Source organism: Nycticebus coucang, chromosome 12 (genome assembly GCF_027406575.1).
Source record: "Nycticebus coucang isolate mNycCou1 chromosome 12, mNycCou1.pri, whole genome shotgun sequence".
In the NCBI taxonomy this organism is placed as follows: Eukaryota; Metazoa; Chordata; class Mammalia; order Primates; family Lorisidae; genus Nycticebus; species Nycticebus coucang.
In genome coordinates, this window is record NC_069791.1 from 88125476 (window position 1) to 88141887 (window position 16412).

General features: G+C 47.8%; 1 protein-coding gene across 5 annotated transcripts in view; it reads left to right on the forward strand.

Moving 5' to 3' along the window:
- The window catches only part of EARS2 (glutamyl-tRNA synthetase 2, mitochondrial), a 35966-nt gene extending 20242 nt beyond the window's left edge, over positions 1 to 15724 (forward strand). For 2 of the 5 annotated variants that reach the window (XM_053554170.1, XM_053554173.1), the window contains exons 5-9: positions 728 to 836; positions 4250 to 4403; positions 4521 to 4651; positions 11737 to 11872; positions 12330 to 15724. In XM_053554170.1, coding sequence (XP_053410145.1) covers positions 728 to 836; positions 4250 to 4403; positions 4521 to 4651; positions 11737 to 11872; positions 12330 to 12413 — 614 coding nt within the window. In that variant the 3' untranslated portion in view covers positions 12414 to 15724. The remainder of the gene's footprint in view (positions 1 to 727; positions 837 to 4249; positions 4404 to 4520; positions 4652 to 11736; positions 11873 to 12329) is intronic. The other 3 variants (XR_008373150.1, XM_053554172.1, XM_053554171.1) reach the window with 3 other exon arrangements.
- The last annotated feature ends 688 nt before the right edge of the window (positions 15725 to 16412 follow it).

The window sequence follows — 16412 nt, forward strand, 5'->3', positions numbered from 1 at the left end:
GTTAAAGTGTGTACTTTAAGAATATTGTTAGTATTACCATGACCCTCGTTTATTCCAGGCTTAACCCTTATCCTTGGCCCAAGACTTAGAGCCCAACCTTGAAGAAGCAAGCAGTGAATAAGATGACCTCTTTGTGGCAGTGATTTCTGAAAATGTGACAGTAATAGTGTCCTTACTGTTTATTCTGCTCTCATTTCATTTAACTCTTACAATATCCTTGAGGGATAGGTATTTGTTGTTCCCACTGTTCATGAGAGGATTGGGAAGTTCAAAGAAGTTGAGTGATTTGCCGAAGTCATACAACTAGTAAAAGGTGTAGCACTTCAGATCTGTACCTGCTGCTCCTGAGAAGCTCCCAGCACTGCAGTTCTTAACTCTCACTGTACTTCAGAAACAACTAACTTACAAAATGTGCAGTGCTCAGACCCTGCCCAAAACCAATTGAACCAGAGTCTCTGGAGTACAGCCAGGCAATTGGCACACTATTCTTGTCGCTCCTGTATTTGAGGATAATGAGGATTGTTTTCATGAAGTTGTTTTGGAGCTTTTTTTCCCTTAGTGATGAAACTCTGAAAGTAAAAGTTTATTTGGGCCTCGATAGATGTATAGCTAGAAGTTAAAACTCTGGTCAAAGTGGAATGAGGAGCCCAGGGCTTGCTCACTCAGCCTCCCCTGTGTTTGAAAGTGAAAGGAGGAAGCTAAGTGGCTGGGCCTGCCTCACTTGCAGAGAAGCAGATGGGCCGGACTCTGCCGGAGCTGATAACACAGTTCAACCTGATGCGGGTCACCTGCCACTCAGCACTGCTGGACCTGGAGAAGCTCCCAGAATTCAACAGGTACGTGGGGGGCATGGACATCCACTGGTGGGAAAAAGCTTCTTGCTTCTGATGGTCCCCACAGTGGAGGATATAGTGGGCTCTGGAGTCACACATACCTGATTTTGACTTTGAGCTTTGTTATCTAATGCCACGTAACCACAGGTGAGTCACCTAACCTCTTCAAGCCTCCATTTCCTTTTCTCTAAATTGGGACTAGTAGTAGTATCAATCTTACGTGATTGTTGTAAGAATTAAATGTTGAATGAGAGTATCTTGTATAGCCCTTATTCATAGAAAGTGCCTTATAATGATTCTTAGCAGTGGATCACTCAGCTCATGCATCAGTGAAGACCACAGCTGGCTGCAAGAATTAATGTGAATTATAGGACACATTGAGCAGAAAAGAGAAAAGAAAGTGCTAATAAATAATTGGTATTATTTATCACTAGCATTTTTGTTCCTGGCTACCCCCATACATGGATGGTTCTGTTAACGTCCAAAGCCTGGAGAGAGGCATCTTCATTTTAGAATCATCCCTACCTAGCCCTAGCCAACACAGTGAATGAGCACTGTCTCAGGCACCTAAGTTTATATTTCAAATATTTGGTATTTCAAGTAATTCTTCACTTTGAAACTCCATAACATAGTTACAATTCAGATTATTGTTGACATGTCCAAGTCAAAGGGTGTCAGTGATAAAGCCATCAGCCTGGTTTGCACCCGGGGTGAGGGGCTTGTTGGTGCCTTCTCTTGAGCACTAGTTTGGGGACAGTCTCTCCTTGGTGTGTTTGTTTGCTTGAGCCCAGAGAATTCACATCAACTGCATTTATTTTGGAGATACTACTTCATTTACTTCTCCCAACAGACCTTTGGGATCAGTTGTCTGGTTTTGCCCTATTTTACATTTGAGGAACCCAGGACGTAGGAAGGTTAAATAGTCCGTGTTCATACAGTAAAAAATGGATGTCTCAAATGGGGCATTTAAGAATGAATGGAACATGCATGTTAAATGCAACTTGTAGTTTTACCTTCTTTGGTCTTGCCAAGAAATTAGTCTGCATCTGCAGGAGGTAATGTGCCTTATGGAGAAAGTGGTATATCAGGGGAAATGGAGTCAGGGCAGGGGAGATACTTTGTGATCCATTCCAGTACTCCTGGCAGGCATGAGAGGTAGACACAAGGAAGATGGAAATGGGCTTTTGCTTAGTATGAATCAGGAAAAGGATGGGACAATAGGATTGATGCCCACAGACTTAACACCATTGCAGCTGTTATATTCAGATGTTTCTATAATTAAGGCACTAATATGATTATTTTGGTAAAAGAAATAAAGGTTGTAATAGTGGTTGCCATAGCAGTAGTACTAGTGATGTAGACAAAGTCATGGTAATTTACATTTATTAAGCACTTAGTATGTCCCCTTGACCTCACCTATATTATAACAAGCATGACCATGAGAGTCTCTTGATTTTTTTCTTCTTTCTACTGTCTCATCTCGCCACTAAGATGGTTCTAGTGTTTTTCTTTTTTTGAGACAGCCTCGAGCTGTTGCCCTGGGTAGAGTGCTGTGGCATCACAGCTCATAGCAACCTCCAACTCCTGGGCTCAAGCAATTCTCCTGCCTCTGCCTCCGCCTCCCAAGTAGCTAGGACTACAGGTGCCCCCCACAGTGCCTAGCTGTTTTTTGGTTGCAGCTGTCATTGTTGTTTGGTTGGCCCAGGCTGGATTCGAACCCACCAGCTCAGGTGTATGTGCTGGCGCCTTAGCTGCTTGAGCCACAGGTGCCGAGCCTCATGTGTTTTTCTTGATGTGTTTTATTGTTTTTGTTTGGAGATAGGTCTTGCTGTTGCTTAGGCATCTTGAGTGCAGTGGCATCATCAGAGTTCATAGTAGCCTCAAACTTCTGGGCTCAAGTGATCCTCCTGCCTCAGCCTTCCTAATTGCTGGGACTGTAGGTGCGCACCACCATGTCTGGATAGTTTTTCTATTGTAGAAAGGGGTTCTCACTGTGTTGCTCAGGCTGGTCTTGAACTCCTGACCTCAAATTATCCTCCCCCCTATAAACTATATATATGTTCTATTTGCCAATCTGCATTCCAGATAGGTTCCCAAAAGGTCTCATCTCTCCATCTTCTGACCCCCTACCAATCTGCAGCTTCTGGATGGGGTGGTAATACGGTTCTTGCTATCAGTCATTTAACCTTCATGACCACCAGCACCTGAGACCCTCTTGTTATCTCCACTTCATAGAAGAGGATCCTGAGCCTCCCAATGGTTGTCTAACTTGCTGCATTGCATACACCTGACAGGGCAGGCACACACAGGCCTGTGTGATTCCAAACACCATGAGATGTTCACCTCCACCTTACTGCCTGCCTTTTTTCCATGCCAGTGAGAAGAGGCCAAGCATCTATGTCAGCATAGTGCTTGGCCCTGCACATTGTCCTAATCCTGCCAGAGAGAGGTGAGGGCAGCCTTAGGAGACTGAGGGTGACAGGGCCTGGATTGAGGGTTGAAGTCTTAGAGGCTTTCCTGTTTACTTCCAGAGGGAGGAGTAAGGCAGCTAGAATTCTGGAAAGGAGAAAGTTTGAACTGACAAGGAAACCCAAACTTTTAAACAACTGTACCTCTGCTCTGAACCGTAGATATCCATATTCTTTTTTTTTTTTTTTGTAGAGACAGAGTCTCACTTTATGGCCCTTGGTAGAGTGCCATGGCCTCACACAGCTCACAGCAACCTCCAACTCCTGGGCTTAAGCGATTCTCTTGCCTCAGCCTCCTGAGTAGCTGGGACTACAGGCACCCGCCACAACGCCCGGCTATTTTTTGGTTGCAGTTTGGCCGGGGCCGGGTTTGAACCCGCCACCCTCAGTATATAGGGCCGGCGCCTTACCGACTGAGCCACAGGCGCTGCCCGATATCCATATTCTTGACTTCTTTTGTGCCAAAGGCCCACAGTTCAAGCTAGGCTAGGAGGCATACACACTGCTGTGTATACTTAAGTGCCTATAGGGGCCAGGCAGTAGCACAGGGGAGGCCAGGAAAGAGATTTCTGGGAGTAGAGGGGCTGGCACCCTGTAATGAGCGCGCCTGTCTATCTCAAGGGGGCAGCCTCCACTCTGTTCCAGCTGATCAAAGCCTTGAGCATCAAAGGCCCCTTGCAGCCAAATCTTCTCCATTGCTCCTGAGAAGCCAGAATTCTTTTAGTTCATCTCTTCTAGTTTGAAATGTCAGCTACTATTGTAAAAACATTGAAAACAAAGCATGTCTGTGGGTTGCTTGGGATTCAAAGGCTGTTTGTGACCTGAGGAGGGCCAGCCCACATGATATGATGTGTCATTCTTCAAACTCCACCCAGTCCCCTGGTGGGGAGAGGGTCTAGGTGGGCTGGGGATGCCATCAGCAGGGCAGCCTATTGACTTCCCCTACAGGCTACACCTCCAGCGGCTGCTGAGCAGTGAGACCCAGAGGCGCCACCTGGTGAGGACACTGCAGGCCCTTGTGGAGGAGGTGTTCGGGAGCCAGCTGCAGGACAGGGATGTCCTCAACCCAGCCTATGTGGAGAGGGTCCTCCTGCTAAGACAGGTGTGGGGCTGGGCTGGGAGATGGACAGGGTGAGTGGGCACCTTCGTTCCTCCTCCCTCCAGTGTGCTCAGAGGCTGTTCCCAGTGCATTCAGTGACTGCCTCCTTACTTTCCCCAGGGCCACATTTGCCACCTGCAGGATTTAGTCTCTCCAGCATACTCCTACCTGTGGACTCGCCCCACTGTGAGTCGAGCACAGCTGAGCGCCATCTCAGAGAAGGTGGATGTGATTGCCAAGCGCATGCTGGGGTGAGTGGCCACTGGTCAAGCTTGAAGTTCCATGCCCTCCTTCCTTGGCTCCCTTGGACCTCCAGCACAACCCATGGCTTTGTTGGGTAATAAAGACTTACCAGAGGACCCAGGTCTTCCTAGACACAGGCAGTGTGTTCGGTTCTTGCACCAACCTGGACTGCATCCCAACTCTGCCATTTAACTCACCAGGTTCTGTCAGGTTACTCTCTCTCTTTGAGCTTCCATTTCCTCATCTGTAAGACAGATGATATAAGTTCTTTCTTTTCTTCTTTTTTTTTTTTTAAAGGTTTGTATGCAGCCCCTTTTATTTATTAACTGGATGAGAGCTTTGTTTGTTTGTTTGTTTTTTTGTTTTTTTTTTGTTTTTGTAGAGACAGAGTCTCACTTTATGGCCCTCGGTAGAGTACCATGGCATCGTACAGCTCACAGCAACCTCCAACTCCTGGGCTTAAGCGATTCTCCTGCCTCAGCCTCCCGAGTAGCTGGGACTACAGGCGCCTGCCACAACGCCCGGCTATTTTTTAGTTGCGGTTCAGCCAGGGCCGGGTTTGAACCTGCCACCCTCAGTATATAGGGCCGGCGCCTTACCGACTGAGCCACAGGCGCCGCCCTCTTTTTTTTTTTTTTTTTTTTTTGGTAGAGACAGAGTCTCACTGTACCACCCTCGGGTAGAGTGCCGTGACGTCACACGGCTCACAGCAACCTCTAACTCTTGGGCTTACGCGATTCTCTTGCCTCAGCCTCCCAAGCAGCTGGGACTACAGGCGCCCACCACAACACCCGGCTATTTTTTTGTTGCAGTTTGGCCGGGGCTGGGTTTGAACCCACCACCCTCAGCATACGGGGCTGGCGCCCTACTCACTGAGCCACAGGCGCCACCCCAGATGATATAAGTTCTTGATGTAACAACTTTTTTGATTACAAGCGCAGAAAATGCAACCCAAGCTGGCTTAAGGAAGAGGGTAATGATTGGTTGCGTAAATTCAGAGGCTAGAAGAAGGGCTGTCTTGAGGCACAGCCTCAGCAGCAGCTGGTACTGTGTTACCAAGACCTGCTTCCATCTCTGTGTCTTTGACTTTCTGCCCACCACTCCTGCATGCTGGCCATTCTTTCTTTCAGAGAGTACTAGGTAGACAGAAGTAGTGATGATGCCTGGTACATTCTTTCTAGTGCAGCAGCTTTTGACCAACTCGGAGGGGTCCTGCATCCCTAGCTTTTGTTCTTTTCTGGGTGGTTCATGGTAGCTCCTTGACTGACTGCTGCAGTTCATCCAGAGGAGGAAGGAGGTGAAGGGACAGGGGATAGGCCACTCCTTCCCTGTAGGGACCTTTCTTAAAAGCTCCATATATCATTTCTACCCATATCCTACTGGTTAGAACCAAGTCTTTTGGCCACATCAAGCTGCCAAGTGAGGCTAGAACATGTAGTTTTTTAACTTGGCAGCCATTTGCCCAATTAAAAAGACTATTAACTACATAAAAAAGGGAGAAAGGATACTGGGGTATCTTTAGCAGCCTGTCCCACTGTGGTTGTAAGGCACTATTAACCACTCCAGCAGTGCTTTGGAATCACCTCTTCCCCAGTGGGTTGGGATTGACTCTAGTTGTGCCTGAATGACCTGGCTTTCCTGTTCCCAAGGCCTAAGAAATGTGATGTGCTGACTCACTTTGGCCTCCGTCATGTGCTGGGCCCTGAGTGGTTCCCTAAGCAAAGCACGAGGGCTGAGGGCTGAGAATGGCACTTGGGTGATTCTCTGAGAAGATTTGGCATGCTGGTATCTGGAGAAAGGGATACTTACTTTATTTACCTCCCAGCTTTGCTATGAAGATCAAATTGAAAAATAGACCATGGCTCGGTGCCTATTGCACATGCGGCTGGAGCACCAGCCACATACACCAGATCTGATGTGTTTGAATCCAGCCTGGCCTGCCAAACAACAATGACAACTACAACCAAAAAGCCAGGCGTTGTGGCAGGCACCTGTAGTTCCAGCTACTTGGGAGGCTGAGGCAAGAGAATCCCTTAAACCCAAGAATTTGAGGTCGCTGTGAGCTGTGCTGCCACGGCACTCTACCCAGGGCAACAGCTTGAGACTCTGTCTCAAAAAATAAATAAATAATAGATCAGGTGCGGTGGCTCACACCTGTAATCCTAGAACTCTGGGAGGTTGAGGTGGGTGGATTGTTTGAGCTCAGGAGTTGGAGACCAGGGCGGCGCCTGTGGCTCAGTGAGTAGGGCGCCGGCCCCATATGCCGAGGGTGGTGGGTTCAAACCCTAGCCCTGGCCAAACTGCAACGGAAAAATAGCCGGGTGTTGTGGCGGGCACCTGTAGTCCCAGCTGCTCGGGAGGCTGAGGCAGGAGAATCGCGTAAGCCCAAGGGTTAGAGGTTGCTGTGAGCCGTGTGACGCCACGGCACTCTACCCAAGGGCGGTACCGTGAGACTCTGTCTCTACAAAAAAAAAAAAAAAAAAAAAAAGGAGTTGGAGACCAGCCTGAACAAGAGCAAGACTCCATATCTACTAAAAAGCAAAAAAACTATCCAGGCATAGTGATACATGTCAGTAGTCCCAGCTACTTGGGAGGCTGAGGCAAGAGGATTTCTCAAGCTCAAGGTTTTGAGGTTGTTGTGAGCTATACACCATGGCACTCTACCCAGGGTGACAGAGTGAGACTCTGTCTTAAAAATAATAATAATTTAAAACAGCACCAGCGGCACCTGTTAGCTCAAATGGTTAGGGTGCTAGCCACATACAACAATTGCAACAACAACAAAAAATAGCTAGGCATTGTGGCAGCTACCTGGGAGGCTGAGGCAAGAGAATCGCCTAAGCCCAGGAGTATGAGGTTGCTGTGAACTATAATACCACAACACTCTACCTGAGAGTCTGTCTCCAAAAATAAATAAATAAATAAATAGATAATGGGCACAGTGCCTGTAGCTCAGAGCCTAGGGTGCTAGCCCCATATACCAAGGCTGGTGGGTTCGAATCCAGCCCGGGCCTGCTAAACAACGACAACTACAACCAAAAATAGCCAGGCGTTGTGGTAGGCGCCTGTAGTCCCAGCTACTTAAGAGGCTGAGGCAAGAGAATCACTTAAACCCACAAGTTTAAGGTTGCTGTGAGCTGTGACGCCACAGCAATCTACCCAGGGCGACAGCTTGAGGCTCCGTCTCAAAAAAATAAATAAATAAAAAATAATAACAGCTTCTACTTACGTGTGTTTGCCTACAATGTTATTTCATATATTATGTACATTATATATATACATATGAGGTCTCACAATTAAGTTCACAAGCTCTTCCTAGAAAAAGTACTTTGAAGGGTGGACTAGGTGTTGGTACATAGCTTATCAAGGGGAGAACTTTAAAGGTGATTGTACTGATATTCAACAATAAGGTATGTAGCCCCTTTTCTAGGATGAGTTTGTGAACTTAATTGATCCTCATACACACGTATGTGTATATATGTACTTAAATTTACAGCAACCTAATAAAGTAAGTACTGTTGTTATCCCCATTTCGTAGATGAGAAAATTGAGGCAAAAAGAGGTTAAGTTGGAGGAGCAAGGATTCAAACCAGGCAGGCTGGGTCTAGAGACATATGTCTAACCATATTCTCAGTTGCTTTTCTTGTGTGTAAAGTGCTTGGACAGTGCCTGGTGCTTAGAAACCTTCAATGTATTATATATTTTGAAGTGATAAGAATACATCTCTTGGGCGGCGCCTGTGGCTCAGTGAGTAGGGCGCCAGCCCCATATGCCGAGGGTGGCGGGTTCAAACCCAGCCCCGGCCAAACTGCAACCAAAAAATAGCCGGGCGTTGTGGTGGGCGCCTGTAGTCCCAGCTGCTCGGGAGGCTGAGGCAAGAGAATCGCGTAAGCCCAAGTTAAGAGGTTGCTGTGAGCCCTGTGATGCCACGGCACTCTACCCGAGGGCGGTACAGTGAGACTCTGTCTCTACAAAAAAAAAAAAAAAAAAAAGAATACATCTCTTATGTATGCATTATGTATGCAGAAAATCCAAATGGCACAGAGAATTTATAGCAAAAAAAGTCTTCCCTCCTATTTCAGCCTCCAACAAAAAGGCACTTAACAGTTTCCTTTGTGAAATGTCTGCATGTTCAAGGATATGTACATATAACTCTATTCTAACAATTTAAAAAATTATTTTAAGATCTGGAATAATACATTCAAACCTTTCAAATTTTCATTTAAAACCTAGAATTTGGCCAGGTGTGGTAGCTCAGCACATGGGGAGGCCAAGGCAGGAGGATCCCTTGAGCTCAGGAATTCAACACCAGCCTGAGCAAGAGCAAGATCCCATCTCCACTAAAAATAGAAAAAAACTAGCTGGGCATTGTAGCAGGCACCTGTAGTCCCAGCTACTGGGGAGACTGAGGCAGGAGGATCGCTTAAGCCCAGGAATTTGGAGTTGGTGTGAGCCATGACACCATGGCTGTCTAGCCTGGGAAACAAGAGTAAGACTCTCTCTCAAAAAGAAAAAAAATTTTTTTTTAAAGAAGAAAAACCTAGCATTTATTTTAAAAGGGTATACATTGTAGGCGGCACCTGTGGCTCAGTGAGTAGGGCACCGGCTCCATATACCGAGGGTAGCCGGTTCAAACTCGCCCCGGCCGGGCGTTGTGGCAGGCACCTGTAGTCCCAGCTACTTGGGAGGCTGAAGCAAGAGAATCGCCTAAGCCCAGGAGTTGGAGTTTGCTGTGAGCTGTGTGACACCATGGCACTCTACTGAGGGTGATAAAGTGAGACATTGTCTCTACAAAAAAAAAAAAAAAGGTATATATCAGTTCTTTTGTTTTTTGTTTATTGTGGTTTATTGTGGTTTTTGTTTTGGTGTTTTTTGTTTTGTTTTGTTTTTTGAAACCAAGTGTCTATCACAACACGTAGCGTGCCATGGCATCTTGGTAGCACAAACTCTTGGGCTCAAGTGATCCTCTTGTCTTAACCTCCTGAGTAAATGGGACTACAGTGTCTACCACAACACTTGACTAGTTTTTCTGTTTTTAGTAGAGATGGGGTCTAGCTTTGCTCAGGCTAGTCTCAAACTCCTGAGTTTAGGCGATTTGCCTGCCTTGGCCTTCCCAGAATGCTAGGATTACAGGTGTAAGCTACTGCACCCAGGCTGAAGGTCTTCTTTTTAATTCTTGTCTAACATCTTTCCAGTTCCAGAATCCTTCATAGGTTACTACTACTTTTAATTATATCTAAATCAACCCTCATTTTTCTCCCATTTTTGTCAATAATATACTGTAGAATAACACTGTTCTGTGTCTTTTGGGCATTTTTTTCTACTGAACAGTATATCTTTAGATTTGTCCAATACTAGGAGAACATCCTCATTCTTTTCTATAGTTAAATTTATTCCATTATACCTCTGTACCGTAATTTATTTAGCTCCTTTCCTATTGGTAGACATTTGAGTTGCTTCCACGCTTTATTGTTACAGTGTTGTATGAATAACGTTGTATAGACGTCAGTAAGCATGTTGGCAAGTATATCTCCAGGATAAATTCCCAAGAGGTATTATTGTTATAATATTCTTTTTTTTTTTTTTTTGACAGAGTCTCACCATATTGCCCTTGTTAGAGTGCCGTAGTCTCATAGCTCACAGCAACCTCAAATTCTTGGGTTTAAGTGATCTCTTGCTTCAGACTATAGGTACCCGCAATGACACCTGGCTATTTTTTTTGTTGCAGTTGTCCTTGGACCTGGGCCAAGTTTGAATCTGACAGCCCTGCTGTATATGGCCGGTACCTTAACCACTGAGCTACTAATTTAGGACATTAGGACTCCAATGTTTTAATTCCCTAGCCTACCATGGGATTGGATTTCAGAGACCCTCTGGGACTATGACTCAAATCAGGAAAGCTGATACCCAAATGTTCAGAAGCTCCGAAATCACTAGAAATCTTTTTTTGTGCCTATGCCAAGCTCTGAGTCAGCTCTCACATGTCCTGAACTGCCATTGGTGACACCTAGTACCTGTCATTATTTATTTATTTTCGAGACAGAGTCCCACTTTGTTGCCCTCAGTAGAGTGCCATGGTGTTATGATGTCATAGCTCATAACATTCTCAAACTCTTGGGCTCAAGCTATTCTCTTGCTTTAGCCTCCCGAGTAGCTGGGACTACAGGTACCCGCCACAACGCCCAGCTATTTTTTTCTTGTAGTTATCATTGTTGTTTTAGCTGGCCCGGGCCAGGTTCGAACCTGCCAGCCTGGGTGTATGTGGCTGGCACCCTACTGATTGAGCTACAGGCACTGCCGAAACTCAAGCCTCTTGGGAGAAGATTCCTCTTAGCTAGACTGCCAGGACAGTAAGGGATGGTTGCTGGTCCATCGGGTTTTAGATCCTTAAGTGGTTCAATTTGTGGGAAAAGAATGATGGTTATAGCCAATGGGTGGCAGGGCTGTGCCTAGAGCTTGAGTCCCCTGATTATTTTCTGCTCTTCATCCCCAAGGATATCTACTAACAATTCTAAAACTGTGTTTCAGATCATTTCCCAGAAATAAACCATTCTTCTATCTTATGTCTAACCCATTCCTAAGTTTCTTTTTAGATCCTCTTATAAATCTGAATTCTCTGATATAATAAATATTAGCTAATGTTTAAAAACTTAAGTATAAAATCTAATACTTTTTGAGTATTTGCTGTGTTCAGGCACTGTACTTGATGCTTTACAAGTTTTAACTCCATCATAGCCCTGTGGGGACAGATAGTATTATCACCACTTTATGGATGAGAAAGCTGAGGCATAGAGGTTCCATGACCCAGAGGTAACAACTAGTAGACTCTTATAATGGTACCCTCTTATTGTGCCCACTTGCTCAGATTATCTTTGGTTGTTCCCATATCTACCACTTACTCCTCCCTAACCAAATTGGAACCCCAATTTGCTTAGGGAGGAGTTAAGTGGTAGATATTTCCCTTCCTCCTACAAAACACTTGAGCATTGGTTGTGCTGCCTGTATTATAGCCAATTATTAATTTCTAAAGTTCTCCCTCTCACCCACTTGCCATTGGCCCATGCAAGTCCTTTATTGACTGACCCTCTTCTAGGGTTTTAGAAAGATCTGGTACGAGCTTAACTCAGGAAGTGTTGAATGGAGAATTGAAGAAGCTATCAGAAGGCCTAGAAGGCACCAAGCACAGTAACGTGATGAAGCTCCTTCGAGTGGCCCTCAGTGGACAGCCGGTAAGGTGGGGAGATGGGCTGTGCTGTTACCCTGAGACCCTCATTTATCCTTTCAGCTGACATATACTGGCAGGTAGTGAGCTCAGTTTGGGGGATGCAAAGATGAATGAAACATGATCACTCCCTCATTCAATCAGCAGACACTAATTATTGAGTATCTGCTACTACTAAGTGCTAGCTACAATAGTAAACAAAACACATGGGATCCCTGCACCCAGGCAATTTGCAGTTTCCTGGAGATAATAAACCTATCAACAATTTACTTAATATGGGAAAGGCCAGCTCCTGAGAGCCATCCTATCCAGGGGAGTTAATGACCAAGGCAGTAAGCTGTCCTCCTTGGAATGCAGGCAGCAGTGCTGGGGTGGGCCTGAGGATAACTTCTGGACACAGACTGAGCATGAGTTCCTTATGCAGGGTATAACAGCATAGCGACATTTTCTCTTTTCATTCTTAGCAAGGACCTCCTGTCGCTGAGATGATGGTGTCCTTGGGACCAAAGGAAGTGCGGGAACGAATCCAGAAGGTGCTTTCCAGCTAGAGAGAGGATGTGCAGGATGATGCATGTGGCCCTAGGAATCTGTGCCCTTGGGACCTGTCTCCAGAGGAGAGAAGGAGGTCCGAGACCCAGGGGGAAGCTCATGGAAGGAACTAAACATGGAAACAGAATCTGACTACACACTGCATATGTAGGGCTCCACGGTGGGCCTGGCCTTGACAGTTGGCTAGGATCTATCTCACCTTGACTCTGGAAGGAAGGCCTGCTGTCTGGTTTTTTTTGTTTGTTTGTTTTTGTTTTTTGGTTTTTTTTTTTTGAGACAGTCTCACTTAGTTACCTGGGGTTGAATGCCATGGCATCATACCTCATAGCAAACTCAAACCCTTGGGCTCAAGTGATAATCTTACCTCAGCCTCCTGAGTAGCTGGATTGTAGGCACCTGCCACAACACCTGGCTATTTTTGAGATGGGGTCTTGCTCTAGCTCAGGCTAGTCTCAAACTCTTTAGCTCAGGCATTCTGCCTACCTCAGCCTCCCAAAGTGCTGGGATTATAGGCATGAGCCACTGCACCCAGCCTCCGCTATTCTTCTTATAGATGGGGTCTCGTTCTTGCTCATGCAAGTCCTCGAACTTCTGAGATCAGGCAGTCCACCTGCCTCAGCTTCCCAGAGTGCTAGGATTATGGGTCTGAGCCTCCCTGCCCAGCCTCTGTCTGGTTTTTGACACATTACATAACAGAGGTTAGGAGTTCACAGAAAAGTTAACATCCCAGAGCAGTCCAGAGAATTTGGGTATTAGTTGGCTAGAACTGCCATAACAATATCCCATAGAGCTAGGTGGCTTAGAAACCAGAGACTTTCTCACTGTTCTAGAGGCAACAAGTCTAAGATCTAGGAGTGAACAGCAGTGGTCTTTCCTCCATTCATGCACGTCCCTGATAACTCTTTCTGGGTCCAGAATTGTCAGGATACCAGTCACATTAGATTAGCTGCTCACCCTGGCAGCTTCATTTTAACATGATCACTTCCTTAAAGGCTCTATCTCCAAACATAGTCACATTCTGAGGTCTGAGGGGTTACTTCAACATAAGAATTGGGGTGGGCAAAATTCAGCCCAAAACAGCTCAGCAGCACTGTGGAGTCACCAGTCTCAGAGCTCAGATCTAATCCCTGTTTAGATTCAGAGCAACCAAGGACTGTCGACACAGCAGGACTGAACTGGACACCAAACTTTGGGAGCTATAAAGAGAGAAGTAAGTTACTCTGAGTGTAAGCTCATGTTCTATGCTAGTCTTTGTCCTTGGGGTAGGCTGTTTCCTTTCCCTAAAGCTTATTGGTTCTTCAGACCTAGTTCTTGGACTGGAGACCTTTGCCCTTCCTATTTTGTGGCTTTTTCTTCATATCCACTTCTTCTTTCTACTTTTATTTGTAGGTCATTGTCTACAGATTTCTGAAAGGAGTGTTCTCCTTGGGGTCTTCTGTGAATAGGAATAAATAAAGGGAATGGAGGATGTTGCTGAGGGACAAAATGCCCTACAAGGCTTTTTAGCTTCCTCTGCGTGGCAACCAGCCTCTAAGATGGCCCCAGTGATCCCTTCCTCCTAGTACTCACACCCTTGTGTGGTTCCTTCCCTCACTGATTAGGGGTGACTTCTGTGATCTGTAAGCTATTGAGAAAATGATAGTTTGACTCCGGACTTCTGTACAAGTCCCACTGGGTGGATGGATCTGGAGGGAGTGGGCCACAGTCCTCAGTCTTGGTGTCCTGCAGTGCAGTCTTCCCACCATGGATTCCCCCAGCCCGTTGGGAAGGTCTCACCCAGCTGAACCTCATAGGAGGATTGTTCTGAGCCCAAGTTAAAGGGATGCTCTCCAAGCATCCTTTGCCATGAATCCCTACCCGAGTATCAGCACCCAGGAGAAGCTGGCGGAGCAAACGGGCCTGCTGGAGCCTCAAATCCAGATTTGGTTCCAAAACAGAGAAGGTGGCCTGAAGCAGAAGCAACTAGAAGCTGAGTCTTGGCCCTAGGAGGGCCTGCCCAGAGAAGAGTGGCGAAAATGCACAACCATCACTGCCTGGCAGACCTCTATACTCATTGGAGCCTTCCAGAGCAACCGCTTTCCTGGAATCGCCACCAGGGAGGCACTAGCCAGACAGACAGGCCTCCCAGAGTCCAGAATTCACATCTGGTTTCAGAACCCAAAGGCCCACAGGGGACCCCTGTGCTCAGCCTCCCCTGGCGCTAGAGAGTCCCCCGACGGCGACAGCGGTGCTGTTTCGCACACAGAGCCCTCTGTGGCCGCCGTACCAAGGACACAGCCAGGGCCATGCTGGCCTGGCAGGTGCACACGTGGTGGCCTGAGCTGCTGGGCCTGGGATCCGCTCAGCAAATGGCGATCCATGCTGGGCAATGGTGGGGCTGGGTCCAGGGGCCCCAGGCCATCCAGGCCCTGTGTCCACCTGGAGAAGCGCCGGCAGCCCCTCCACAACCCACACCTGGCCAGTCTCCACTGGGGCAGGCGCAGACTCCAGCCCCCGGAGAGCCCAGTCCTGGCCTCCAGGAACCCCCTGGGGAACCCGCACCAGGCTCCTGCCTCTTAGATGAGCTCCTGTCAGCCCCGGAGTTTCAGGCAGTGGCACGGCACGACCCTTTGTGGATCTGGATGCACAGGAGGAGGACCTGCCGGAACCAGAACCACCCCTGGGTCAGGAAGAATTTCAGGCTCTGCTGGATGAGCTGGAGAGTTCACCAGAGCCTCAGCTGTAAGAGGAGATAGGCATCCTTGATCCTATCCCTACCCGCCCCCACCCCTGCCCTGTGGCTGCCACCCCAGGGACCTGCTGTCCCTGCCCTGGCGGCCACCAGCTGCTTTAGAGGGATTCCTGTGTCAGAACTGTGCTCCACCCAGCTGAGATCACCGCTTGCACGTTCACCCACTCTCGGCACCTTCATAGGCTCACAAGTCGCTGTCTCGGCACCAGGGGACACAAACAGCCTATGACCTGCCCATTCAAACTCTCCGACCTCTTCCAATACCTCAGACAGATGCCAGATGGTTCAGTAAACTGGGAAAACCCAGACTCATTCCCAAAGCTGGCATGTTTAAGCAGAAAATGTCTTTTTGGGTGGCTGTGCCTTGGGAAAGTTCATCCCTAGGGATTGGATGGAACGGAGGATATCGATTGAAGCTAGTCGTGCTGGGGTGGAACTGACCGCAGGTAGGTCCCAAGGCCTCAGGCTCCCAGGAAAGAGAGAGACAGTTCCCCTCCAGGTCACTCTGAGAGCAGATCGCAGACCTAGAGGCTGGACCCACTGACCATGGATGTGCTCTGTCCCCAGACACCTCTGAGCCCTCAGCGGGGAACGAGGCCCCCTCCAGGCTTGCACCTTCTGGGGTGGCATTCATCACTTAGGCTTGTGCCGGACATAGTCTCAGTGGTGGTGGCAGTGGTGGCGGGGAGGGTATGTGTGTGTGTGTGTGTGTGTGCGCGGTTACTGGGCGGGGTGCCGGACATAGTCTCGGTGGTGGTGGCAGTGGTGGTGGGGAGGGTGTGTGTGTGTGTGTGTGTGTGTGTGTGTGTGTGTGTGTGCGGTTACTGCCGGGGTGGGGGCAGGCAACCTAGGGAGCCTCTGGTGCCTGAACCAGTGCTGCAGACTCCCCAATGCGCGTAACACAGAAACATCGCAGGAAGGGATGGGCCAAACAACCCATCTTCTGAGAATGGTCCACACTTCCATTCAAGGGCTACTTCCCAGCTGGGCTGGTTTTGCCCCCTAGGAGATCCTTGGCATGGTCTGAGGGGACATTGGCAGGGTGCTTTTCTGGGGCTTGGGCAGTGAGACGAGGATTTGGCGCTGAAGAGGCTGACACCTCTTGCCGTCAAAGCTCTGCAGCAGGGTCCTCTGGCTGATCCTGTAATCACATCAATCTCTGGCCTCCAGAACAAGCTGAGAAGTGGTGAGCCATGTCCCAGGATCACTTAGGAGGCACAGACCCACTGGGGATGTCCGGCCCGGGACAGTCTAGAGAGTAATCCCA